General features: G+C 42.8%; 1 protein-coding gene across 4 annotated transcripts in view; it reads right to left on the bottom strand.

Annotated features, from left to right (window-relative positions):
• Positions 1-12958, bottom strand: part of RARA (retinoic acid receptor alpha) — a 938446-nt gene that overhangs the window by 60274 nt on the left and 865214 nt on the right. Inside the window, exons 1-2 of one of the 4 annotated variants that reach the window (XM_042476521.1) lie at positions 7809-8096; positions 6483-6576 (exon numbers count right to left, since the gene is read on the bottom strand). The exons of 2 other annotated variants lie outside the window; for them this stretch is intronic. Coding sequence is in view for 1 of the 2 variants with exons in the window: in XM_042476520.1 (XP_042332454.1) it covers positions 6483-6651 (169 nt within the window). In the remaining variant the exon portion in view is untranslated. Of the gene's footprint in view, positions 1-6482; positions 8097-12958 lie in introns of those variants that run through there. One more of the 4 variants, XM_042476520.1, reaches the window with a different exon arrangement.

The raw sequence follows: 12958 nt of genomic DNA, 5'->3' as shown, positions 1-12958 counted from the left end.
TGCGAGCCATACGGAACTGCTAGAGATTTCCCTTCTGCGCCACGCAAAGCTTCAGGAAAGCCAGCCTCGGCTATAAATAACCCCTTTGCAGACATCCCTGACTTCCGGTTCTGCAGCTCTCCCCTGCTGCCAGTCCCATTCTCCTCCCCCCTTCTTCCAGGCAGGAAAAAAAAATTACCAATGAAAGAAAGCCTGCAAAGAGAAGCTAATGGAGAATGGGGTCTGCTTTCTTTTCTCAGGAGAAATCTGGCAACTGGGAGGAAGGGGAGAAAGACAATCTCCTCAGATGAGATTCTATGAGGCCATCTTATCCCAGTACCCTAGAGCAGGGAAGATGCTAAATGGTGGACCCTATTCTCCCCTGCCCCATTTCAGAATGGGAGATGCATTTGCAATGGGGGGGGGGGCTTAACCCCAAAGCAACTTATCCCATGGGAAGAGGGACACCCTTCTGCTTCATTCTCTTGCCTCCTAATATGAGAGAAAGAGAGAGAGGCAAAATTATCAGCAGCAAGGAGAGGTAACAATGACCTAGAAAACAAAGCTGAATGTGGAATAAGGAACGCAGTGAGGAGGGAAAAAAAACAACAAGGATTCTCTAACCAATCCAAAAGTAGACTGAAGGGATATGTTAGGCATTAAAGCAGCAGGGGGGGGGGTTTCCCAAAGGTAGCTGGGAGAGAATGGAAATTCACAAGCCCATCTGACAAGCCCATTTGCAGATTAAAGGCCAAAGGGAACCTTTAGAGACGCTCTTAGATTGAGGCAAGGTTTGTTTGGAATAGGTAGGCCTGGTTGTGTGAATGATTTGGCTCACTCCCTATGAAGAATGATCAGAGTTGGGTTTGTTTTTTTAAAGGTATTTGGAAAAGGAGTGGGGATGGAGAAGAAAAGAAGAGAGAAGAGGCAGCTAGGAATTGCAGACACTGATGATAAAGAGCCGCTGGACATTGTACATATTGTACATTAGATTCCTCTTTCCTGCATCACCCCCACAAAAGAAAGAGATTTTGTGCATTTGCATTTTCTCTGTTCTGCCTTTGTTGTGTGTGTGGAGTGGGGAGGATTATGGCACAAAGATAAGAGTTGTGCAGCAATGCTTATTTTCTCCTGGGGCGGGGGCACACTATTAGTTGTGTACATGTTTATGTTGAACCATCAAGGCAGAAACGCTGCTGTGTTTGAGCGTGTCGGATTCTGCATTTTTATTGCGGCTGTGTTTCTCCACTTAGCTGCTTTTCAGGCTGCTTGAGGGTGTGGTTTTCTAGCTGTAGGTTCTTATAGAGACATATGTTCCTCTCTGTTTACACATTCTCTCTCTCTCAGTCTAAGGGGTTGGAATGGGATAGGGGGAAATGTATGGTTGGATCATTCCATGCAAACATGAGAGGAAGTGGTTATTTCAGTAGGAACTTAGGTCCAGGACCCACTTTTACCAAACATTCACCATAGGGCTTTGGGTAACTGATTCTTACTTCTGCTAAAACTCTTCATTGATCCAACAGGGACAGGGCTGGTCCAAGACATTTTGCTGCCTCGGGAAAAAGACAATAGGGCTCCTCTGGCCATTCCATTTTCCAAAGGTGAACCAGACTTGAATCTAGATATTATTTCCCAACACTAGTGATAGGTCAACAACCTCCATTTCATCTGTTTAAGCTTAGGAATCATAGGCTAGACCATGGAGAACACACAGCTCTGTCCTCCAAAAGAAGGAAACAGGCTATGGGGGACTACAGAGGCTGCTACCACTTCTACATTACCCACCTTTTCCCACCTGAGGCAACTGCCTCACTTTGTCTAAAGGCAACACTAGCTCTGGGAACAACGACTTTCCTAACAGGGTGGGCTCCCACAAAAACCTACCTTTCTGCCATTTGTATGCTGCCCTTCCACCAAGGACTTCTGGATGGCTCACAGAGGATTAATCTATTTTATCCTCCTATCTGCCTTGTTATGAGCCTGTGTTAGCTAACACATTTTCCAACACACTTACATTCCTATCTCAAGGATTCAGTACAAACCCTAGTAATGGCATAAGTACATAAGCTGAGGGGGTGACATGGATGAACCTATGATGTAGAGAGACAATAATTTGGATCCACAGGACACCAATGAAAGTCATGGAGATCTGTACTCTATACTCCCCAACCAATTCTAGCATTCTCTTCAAAAGTGTTTATCCCGTTTTGGCTCTTGCCAAGCAGGGGGATTAGAACTCAGGACTGGAGACCCTCCAACATTTCACGTATGACAACTGGGACACTTAGGGCCAAGCAGGATCAGAGCCTGGTCAAGATGGCAAAAATTATTAATTAGGAAGAACATACAAGTTAGTGGAGGCTGCAGAAATCTATTCTTCCCTGATGCTACCAGGGAAGACAAGATTTTGTCCCCTTTTCTCCTCTCCTTCTTGCTGAGTTGACTGAGTGCAAACTACACCTTTGCACTTAGCTAGCCACTTCTATGTGCCCCCCTCCCCGCCCCTATCCAGGCACATGCTATATTTGCATGCCAATAACCCCCAGGAAAGTGTGATGATGTCCTGAAAGCTGCAGACATGTTGGTAAGAAGCATTATGATGGCTTTACATAGAGTATCATGGGGGGGGGGGAATCTTCTGAAAATAATATTTGTAGAGAATCAGTACTAAAATGGCACGTACTTTCAAGACTTGTTTTGCTCAGGGCCAATAGAAAGTTCTTCATTTTGTAGACAAATCTGCTTTCTTGCAGACAATGAACAAACCCTCAGTGGACCCATCCCAGCCTTACTCTGTCCCTTTCCCATCTCCATTGGGACCCAGCAAGATATGCCATCTGAACTGTTTTTGTTCTGTCTTACATATTCACAGGAACAAAGGTATAAATGCAGATTAACATTAGGGTATCTTGTAGTGGTCGTTCAGTTAGATGTGCCATCTGTACTGGAAATACCAAAAATCTGGTCTCTTATCTGACCTATGAACACTCTAAGTATTATTTTTCTCTGAATTATGCATGCATAATATAAGAATAGTAAACATGGGCTACCTTTCAGGATTGCTATATGGATTATTGGGAGCTACATGAAACAGTCAGGAGAACAAAAGTTTCCCTGGACTATTCCACTGTAGGAGAGGGGAGATAGTCTGCATACTGAAATATTCCATAGAGATCTTATCATGAAGAATAGGCTAGAACTCTTATTTCTTTGGCATGTTGGTTTCCTAAACAACAAGACATATCCTCCACCAGAGGGAAGCATTAAAATGCAACCCCTTACCTTCTGCCTCCATTTCTACAAGAAATGGTACAGGAAAATCAAATTCAGTTTTGTTGATTGTAAACAGCCCCCTTCCTCACTAACATATATGAATGTTTTTGTATCCAGCAAACTCATTTTCGGTGTAGTACCTATTTATGGGGTATCAGAGTGCCACTACATTTGACAGTCCTGATGAGAAATCTGTACAGTACTTAAGACAAGAGACCAGTTAGAACAGAATATGGCAAAACAGAATTGTTTCCATTTGACAAAGGGGTCAGGCAAGGATGCATATTGCCACCCTTCTTGTTCAACTTGTATACAGAAAATACCATATGAAGAGCAGATTTAGATTTAGAGGAAGAAGGAATAAAGATAGGAGGAAGGAACATTAACAATTTAAGATATGCAGATGATACTATACTACTAGCAGAAAACATCATAGGCTTGAAACAATTACTAAAGAAGGTCAAAGGCCTGCTCCTGAACATAAAGAAAACAAAAATAATGGCCATGAAGTATCTCCGTAAATTTAGCTTAGACAATGAGGAAAACAAAATAGTTAAACATTTCCTGCACCCTGGATCAAACATTGATCACAACATAGTAAAGAAATAAGAAGATGAAGAATGGGAAGGGCAGCAATTAAAGAGCTAGACAAGATCCTAAAGAGTTAAGATATACAACTGAGCACTATAGTTAGAATCATCCAAGCCACTGTATTCCCCATCACCATCTACAGATGTGAGAGATGGACAGTGAAGAAAGTGGATAAAAAGGAAAAGAAAACTCATCTGAGATGTGGTGGTGGAGAAGAGTGCTGAGAACACTGTGAACAGCCTAAAAGACAAACAAATGAGTCCTTGAATTGACAAAGCCTGAACTCTTCCTGGAGGCCAAGATGATCAAGCTAAGGCTGTCGTACTTCGGCCACATCATGAAAAGGCACGACTCATTAGAAAAGAGAACAATGCTAGGAAATGTAAAAGCCAGTAGAAAGTGAGGAAGACCACACTCCAGATGGATAATCACAAAAGTCACTTAAGTAGAGATGTGGAGAGCTTGGAGATGTCTCATCCACAGGTTCACCATGAGTTGAGATCAACTTGAGGGCAGCTAACAACAATTATTTATGATTAATCACATGATGAGGATGACAATGATGATGATCATCATCATTATCTTTTCACCTATTCATTATGTACTATACAGTATTCCCTATTTTCAAGGATAGCCCCATTCTGTCAAATCATGGGAGAGTTGCCCTAGAGTTGTCTTTTGCCCAGGTTACCAGTGCAGAAAAGATTTCAAGAAACAATAGAGCAGGTCCTATTTTGTTAAGATCCCAGTCAACAAGGAGTTCAGGTGCAGGATGATATTTTTAAAGAAGGGTCCAAGCTCCTAATTCTTCTTGATTTAACGCCTCTCCATTTTAAAGCAGGACAATGGCAAATGTGCATTTGAAGTCTGAGTGAAGTAACTACCATTTGTGTGAAAAAGTCAGGAGTCAGGCTTGAGCAGCTGTCTAGGAAAAAGTTTGCGAAGTTTTGACTGTTCAATATCAAGAAAACATTCTGGCTGTTGGATTAGTTACAAAACTGAAAAGGCAAGGATAGCAAATTAGAAGGTAATTTGATATTTTTTAAGTCATTACAAACACTATTCTAGCACTGCTGGGGCGGACAATGGAATTTTGGTTTAACCATGAAGGTTCTCTTCCTCACCCCCAGTGTTTTGCAAAAGAAATCAGTTTCAAGACTAACAGCTCTGGGAAAGAACTAAAGGAAGAAAAATTGGAAGAAGGGAGGGAATACATATAACTCAAATCCAAATCACAGACTGATGATCAACCCACACTCTCAAGGAAGGGCCTGGGATAGCAATTAGGGAGGGGTTTAGGAAGAACAATAAGGTTTATTTGGACAAGAAAGAGATCTGGAGAAAATGGGGGGATGCAGGGAATAGAAAAAAATGATAGAGAGAAGGGTGGATTTAATAAGCTATATTCATTTTTCAGGCAAGGAAGTGAACAACTTATTTTGGGGGGAAATGACATTATACTGTATTATGAATAAAAAGTTCAGAAGGATCCACACCCCAAATGGCCTGTTTCCCCATCACCACTATTCCATTCTTTGCTAGCTCTCCCACTCACCCACAGAGAGGCTGTTCGCATATGTATATATAGAAAGATTAAAGGCTTGGTGTACTATTTAGTTAATTGGATTTTGTCAGAGACCTTATCAGAAGCTGGGAACTGAACACCCAGCTGGAAAGGAGGGGAGCTTACATTGGTGCAGCTCCTCTCTCCTGAGTTTTCTTCCCCAGAATTGGCTCAAATTTACAAAAACAAATGTATGAAAACAAATATATCCACCTCCAATGCAACTCCCAGATGTTACCTAGAAACAGTGACCTAACAACAGATAAAAGAAATTAAACAAGCCGTGAGACTATATATCCATCACTGGGGAGTTGGGGGAAGGGGTGAAATATAAGAGAAAGCAAGGAAGTGTTTACACGCATCAGAGACATATTAGAAGTTTGCACTGTTACAAATGCAGCAGAGTGCATTTTCAATATGGGCTGATGGCGAGGGAGAGCTGCAGATGAATAAGGACAGCTTATCCAACTCACATAAACTGGGGCTAGACACCTGAGCACTGTTAAAAAGTCCTTTCACCCAAATATAAAAATATACAAGTCACTCTTGTTTGACTGTGGATTTTGCCATTTTCCCTTACAGACAGACACAGCTCTTCTCACTAACCAATCAAAACACAACCAAAAGAATGAGAAATATTTATCAACACCAAGAGATTAACAGGAAAGCCAAAGGTAAGGATTCTCACAGAGAAGTTGAAAGCATTTGGGGAGAAGTGGAGGGCAGGGCATGGTTTTCTCAAGACAAAAAACAAAAATAGAAAAGGACTAAACATGCAGTGTGGAGACCCCACCCCACGCAACCACAGTACAAAAGCACCATAGCGCCAGCCCTTGATCCTAACCACCCAACGCCACCCACTGTATCACAACAGGGTAGGCTTCTGGACTCCATAAAACAACCAAAGATGGCAGATCCCATCCTATCAACCTCTACCCCACCCAATTACTGTACAGTTCATAATCTTTCTTAATAAGGTCACCTCAAAATCTGGCAAAAGGGGAGAAGGGGCAACAGGGGTGTCACCCCAGCTGGGTCAGGCCCAAGGGAGGGGGGATCACAGTATACGTACAGTGGTTGGAACTGTTCCAATGCTGGTTACGGAGAGGGGTGCTGTAAGGATTAGGGTTCCTGGGTCCTTTGTCCTGGATCAAGCAGGCACGGTTCTGGTTGTAAAAATCCATCATGAAGAAGGGATTAGGACTGCTGCTTAAACCCGCTACATCCACACTTTCGTACATCTTCTCCAGGCGAAACAAGAGGGTAAGAAGGTTGGGGGCTTCTAGGGAGGTGGGGGAAGGAGGGAAGCAAAGCAAAAGTTTGGTTTCTGAAGGGCAAAAGAGCAAAATCCTATACTGGTGACGAATCCAAAGAGATGGGAAGGTTTTTGTCAGTTGTTTTCTGTTTTCTGAACTCTCCCCCCACCACCTCTTGATCCCTAGTGGGGAGGCATTTAGGGAATCCAAAAGTGGCTGGGGAATCCGCCAAACAGACCGGGTTGGCCACCAGTGTTTTTGCTTCAAGTAAAAAACACCCAAAAGATAATATTGAAATCTTCAATCTTCTATTCCAGACGCGTCCCTTGGGAAATAGGCTGGCCAATCCAAGCTGAGATGCTTCTCCCGTTTCAAGACCAAAATATATTTATAAATCCCAAAAAAGAAAAGAAAATGGAATTTTTACTTTGAAAAAAACAACAAATTCCAAGCCAGTCTGCCTTCCCAACAGCAGAATTCTCCGTAGAAGTAGATTCAGTGGTGTTAGACAGCATTTTGGTCACATTTCCGCCTTCTGTTCAGTTCCATGATTCTCTCTTCTTCTCCCAAACTAACAAGAGGGGGAAAAAAGGGAAAGGGAGGAGGGGATATCCTTTCGCTCCAGAAAAAGGGGAGAAAAAGTTTCACACTCACTCTCATACAAAAATAAGTAAGGCTTCCCACTAGAATTCAAGAGCTTTTTTCCCCTTGTCTGGCAGATGAGTGAATGCAATGCACCGAAAACTGTGCTCATGGCTTATGTACACATATCTTAAAATTAAGTCTCTGTCCCCCCGCCAGAGGAAGAAGGGGGAAGAAAGGGGGGAGCTGTTTTAAAAAAGAGAGAGCGAAATGAATTGTACAAGTGTGTTGTCAGGTTTTGAATGCTTGAGAAGATGCCAGAGGCCTGGAACCTCTGAATCTCCTTGGATGTAGGAATTTTTTCTCTCCCAGCTGTTTGGTCCTTCTCTCCCTGGGAAAGAAGAAGAGAGACAGAGAGAGAGACAGAGAGTGTGTGTATGTGTGGGTGCACGCACGGCTGTGTGTATGTGTGTGATGTACAGGACTGATAGATTAAAGGCAGCACAAAATCTTTCCTGACACGAAAAGTCGGCTCTCAACTGGCTTAACTCTTTCCTTACCTGCCGCGTGCTGTGTCTTGCGCAGCCCCAACCAACTGCAGGGAAGCACAGGCTGGGGGAGGATGGGAGAAAGAGAGAGAGAGAGAAATGAATGAATGAAAGAAAGGAAAAGGGAGGAGGGATGGAAAGTGGGGGGAAATGACAGCCATGGAAAAAAATGCGTCTCCAACAGCTGTCTCCAGCTACAAAGCTGCAGACCCTGCATCCTCGGGTGCTTTCTCCATCCCTGGAGCCCAGCAGCAGCAGAAGCAGCAGCAGCAGCAGCAAGAACAAGAAGGAAAAGCAGGAGGTCCCCCTCTTTTTTGTGTTGCAAGGAACCAGCCAGGGCGGCCCCTTTCGCCTGCATCACCCCTCTCAGAAAGGGAGGTTTCTGATGCTCCTCCAGCCGCCCCTCATTTGCGTAATGTTATGCAGCTGAACTCCGCCTGAACTCTCCTTGCAAAAAAGCTTCACCTCCAAATGACCCATTCACAGGCCTTCTCCTTCCCAGTGACATCACAGGGGCGCTCCCTTCTTCCTCCTCCTCTTCCTCCTCCTCTTCTTTGCCTGCCAAGGGCTGCCACTGGCACGCCGGCACCACTGCCCAGTAAAAACCAGACCCAACAAGATGGAGATGATGTCCAAAGAAGGGGATCACCGAGCAGAGGCCAGCAGAGTGAGCAAGGAAGGAGGAAGACAAAACCTGTTTACACAAACATTTAAAACAGGGGTTCCCAATCTGTGCTCCAAGGAGCCCTTAGGGCTCTGTGTGCACTTCCCAGGTGCTCTGTGGCTGCTCCAGGAAAATGAAAGAAATAAAAATTGCATGAAATTAAAGAATAAGAATGTATTCTTATATACAATCTGCCCTCAGCATACACGCCCTTGCTGTACGCTGATTCCAGCTTACGCAGATGGCGAGTGGCGAGAGACAAAATGGGAGCGCACCGCCATTCAATTAAATGGAACTCCAGCATATGTGGATACAGAGGGCTGACTGTATTTTGATACCTGAAATCCTTTCAACATCAAGACCAAATTAAAGTGTGGGCAGCCCACTGTGCAAAATAAAGAGATGGAGAAAATGTCTTATGCAGGCCTATGGCAAGGGCAGACTGTACATACTCCTAAATACCATTAACTTTTAAGACAGAGAGTAGGCCTCTTAGGGGCTCCGTCACAGAAATAAGGGCTTTGTGAGTTAAAAGGGTTGGGAACCCTGGTTTAAAACAATAACAAAAACAATTTTAAATGATTCAGGTAAGTCTCCCAGAACACAAATATTTTTCCAAGAAAGGAGGGAGAAGGAAAAATCAATGAATCAGATGGAACTGAACAATCTGCACAACAGAAGGCAGGATGCAAAATATTGTCCTCAGTATAGATTTGAGAATTTCCTCTTTAATTTGGAGAATTACATTTCCTATTTAAAAGGATGGACATGTTTCTAGCCGTTGCAAATATAGAGTTGTAGGTATACAATTGTTTCTAACACACCAGGGGCAGATTCTAACAAAATATTCAAACCTTGATCCTCAGAGTCATAGTCAAAAACTTAAACCATTACACCATGCTAGCTCCCATATGTTCAAGATACTTGTTTTCATATAAAGGAATACTGTTTGCTTACACACATCACTAAAAGCCCTTCTCTGCTTGCTATATTTATTTATTTTGCAATTAATATATTTTGTACTGAAACAGGGAATATTAATAAACTGATTATAGCCATTCCTTTTTTAAGCAAATATACAGCAGAAATGTTTAATCTCACAATGGATCTATTCCTACTCTGTACAGAACAGTTACAACTTAAAACTCATTCAAGAACACATAGTCTTAATAGTGGAAGCTTGCGCAAGTATGTGAATTTATGTACATATGTAGGACAATATGGTCTCCATACTAACAAATAGCAGTGGACAACATCTGATGGACTGAGGGCTAATTGTAATACACACACACACACACACACACACTACAACAGCTTCTGTTTTTTAAAAATGGGGCAATGTTGTGTTAGAGTTACTATAAACTAGAAGGCAGTAAGCATACAAACAACAATAGGGTACGTTTGATTTTGTTTTTTAAGATGATTAAAATCGGGGGTGGGGGTGTCTGATAATTATTTGTAAATAGGTTTTAAAAAGGATTTAAAGACAGTAACAAACCAAGACAGGAAAAGTTCAGGAAGTCATCTTTGTTTTATTGTTTAGTGTTATCTTAGATTTTAGCTAGATGTGTTGTTTGGATTTATGTTATCCTGGCTAATATAATGTGAATATGTAATATGTTAATTTGTCATGTATTGTCTCCTTGTTTACACAAGTAAAGTACTGTAGAAAAATAAAATAGGAAAAAAATGGGGTTGGTGGGGAGATGGAAGTGGCTGAAGGTCAACTGCCCACTTCGTTTTTGGCAACAGGGAGCCACAAGCCACACTCTGGCCACTCCTGTTTTAGAAATTCAGTGGATTGTGCTGAAATTTTTGTAACAGCAATTCTTGTACAGTCCTCCCTTCCCTTATGCGGGGGATCCGTTCCGGACACACACAACCACGTAAGGGGAAAACCGTGAATGCTCGCACCCCATTGAAAACAATGGGGCGCATGCACACAACACGGAGCAGGCAACATTCATAGATTGTACAGTGGCTTCAGCGTATGCTGAAAGCCGCGGAAGGGAAGCCCGCGTATGGCGCGGGCTGCCTGTATATGTGTGAATTTGATAAAAAATAAAGAAAGGGAGTCCCAGAATCTCCTTGAAAGGCAAAACCAGGAACCGTGTTTTATCACAGGAACACTGAAAGCTGCTTTAGGCTAAAGTTAAGCCCTCAACACACCAGCCTTAAAAGCTGGGTTGGGGGCAGAGTCGGGGCATAGCATCTACACGATGCACACCCCAGGGTGGCGTGATGCCATGTGCTGCAGCACACAGCGCACAGCATCACAGCGCTCCTCTGACACTGCATCCACACAACACTGAGCTGAAGGCGCACCATAAGACTGTGGCACCATGGCTATCGTGCCCTTTTCAGGGCACAAAAAGGAGTTTTGCGCCCTGGAAACACCAGATTGGGGCCGTGGTGTGCGGTTGCCACGATCCTGATCTGGCTGTAAAGGGGGCGGCTGGAAGCCACCCCTTTGGGGCTGTCTGCACAGCCCTTAGTTCACTGATCTATTTAGATCAGTATTGCTTAACCTGACTGGCAACAGATGCCAAAGATTAGCCACTGGACTTTCTGCAGGCACAGCATCCACCCTGTCACAGAGCTACAGCCTTCCTCTATCAGGAATATGGACGAAAAGTATGGTGTGTGAACAATGACCCACAATTTATAAACAGAGTTTTGTCTACTTTGTAATTCTGTGCAAAAGTGGAATTTAATATTGCTCACAGAAGTCAGTATCCTGAGGTTCTCCGATTTCTTTCTTTCTTTCTTTCTTTCTTTCTTTCTTTGAGAAAATACATGGACAATGGTCGGCAAAGTCAGTGTGAGCCCTGTATAAAACTCTGGGAGGCAGGAGATAAGTTTCATGCATCCTTCTTGTTCCTCAGTCATAACTTGCTGAACCAAAACAAATCAGAGTAAGAAATTAAAATCATGTGCTTTATTTGAACTCTTTAAGCAGGTCTGCTTTTGAATTCATGGTGCAGAGTTCTGCAGTCCTGTATATAACTGGCACAGATTCTGCAGAAACGGTCTACAAACAGAACACGTCAGTGATATGGTCTTCACAGATAATTCTTACAACAACAACAACGGAAAGCATGTTAGCTTTGCATTCCAGGATCATGACTGAACCCTAGAAACTAGAGATGTTTGGCCAGAAGGGGAAGGGCTTATGGAATTAAATGAATTAAATGCCTTTACTCTGTGTGCATTTCATTGTTCTCTTCCCTTTACTTTACTCTTAGGCTTTTATGTGCAGATTAACCTATCTGAAAACACCCCAACTGCACAAAATACAAATTTCCTTAACTTACGACATTCAAGGCAGTGATATCTTTCACATATCAGCTACATAATTCAGATCACAGAAAGTGTGACTAGCAAAGACCAAGAGTAGTCAAGTATAACACTAAATGTCATATAGCTTCAGGTGACTTCAGTCAGGGAGCCATTCCACATGCTCTGGACAATGTTTTGTATGCTATTCCTCCCCACTCAGCCCCAATTTTAGCCAAACTGGCTCAAAAAGCAATTTATTTCCATTGTTAGATATCGTCTTCCAGCCCTCAACATGGGCAGAAATTATAGCAGGGGTGTGAAAACTTTGACCTTCCAGATATTTTGGAGTTCTGTCTCCAGGAGACTTAGCTAGTATGAGCAATGAAATGACGATGGGAACAGTCATCCAAAACATCTGGATGGCCAAAGTTTTCCCAGCCCTCAATTACAGCATCCTTTTCTAGAATTTTTTCAAAAAGGTGAATGACTCATCACCAATATCTCATTATACTATTTTCACTATATTTTTTGACGTTTAATTTTTCCACGTGTCATCTTTAACAATAATCACAATATTCTGAATCCTGGAAAATACAGATCACCTTCCAGAAGTCGACAAAGGCACACACACAGAGTATGTGCAGTGTGGCATAGTGGTTCGAGTGTTGGACCAACTCTGGAGACAAGGGTTCAATTCCCTGCTCAGCCATGAAACATAATGGGTGACACTGGGCAAGTCACATGCTCTCAGCTTCAGGGGAATCCAATGGGAAACCTCTTCTGAACTAATCTTTTCATAAAAGCCTCATGATAGGGTCACCTTAGGGTTGCCATAAGTTGGAAAGGACTTGAAGGCATACAATAACAACAACAACAACCCAAGAAAACTGGTGGCTGGTTAAGGTAAAAATCCAGACAATTTCCACACAGACATCTGGCCTCCCTTCCATATATTTTTAAAAGTGTGCAAAACCGCATCATTCTCCACATTTGCAGGCATATGGAGGGTTTCACACTACATCACAGAGACAAAGCACATGGTAGGGATTAAGTCACAGGCCACCATAGCTTAACAAAGACCTTCCACAAATGACTGTTTACCCATCTTTGGGCGATGGGCAATGTTATATATGGAGCTCTTACACTATGCCAAAATCACTGCGGGTTTGCTATGCCAGAATATTCCCCAAGATCATAGGAAATAAGAACCGATGAATAC

Source organism: Sceloporus undulatus, chromosome 6 (genome assembly GCF_019175285.1).
Source record: "Sceloporus undulatus isolate JIND9_A2432 ecotype Alabama chromosome 6, SceUnd_v1.1, whole genome shotgun sequence".
Lineage (NCBI taxonomy): Eukaryota > Metazoa > Chordata > Lepidosauria > Squamata > Phrynosomatidae > Sceloporus > Sceloporus undulatus.
Note: the sequence above shows the minus strand (reverse complement) of the source record. Positions and strands in the feature narration are given on the sequence as shown.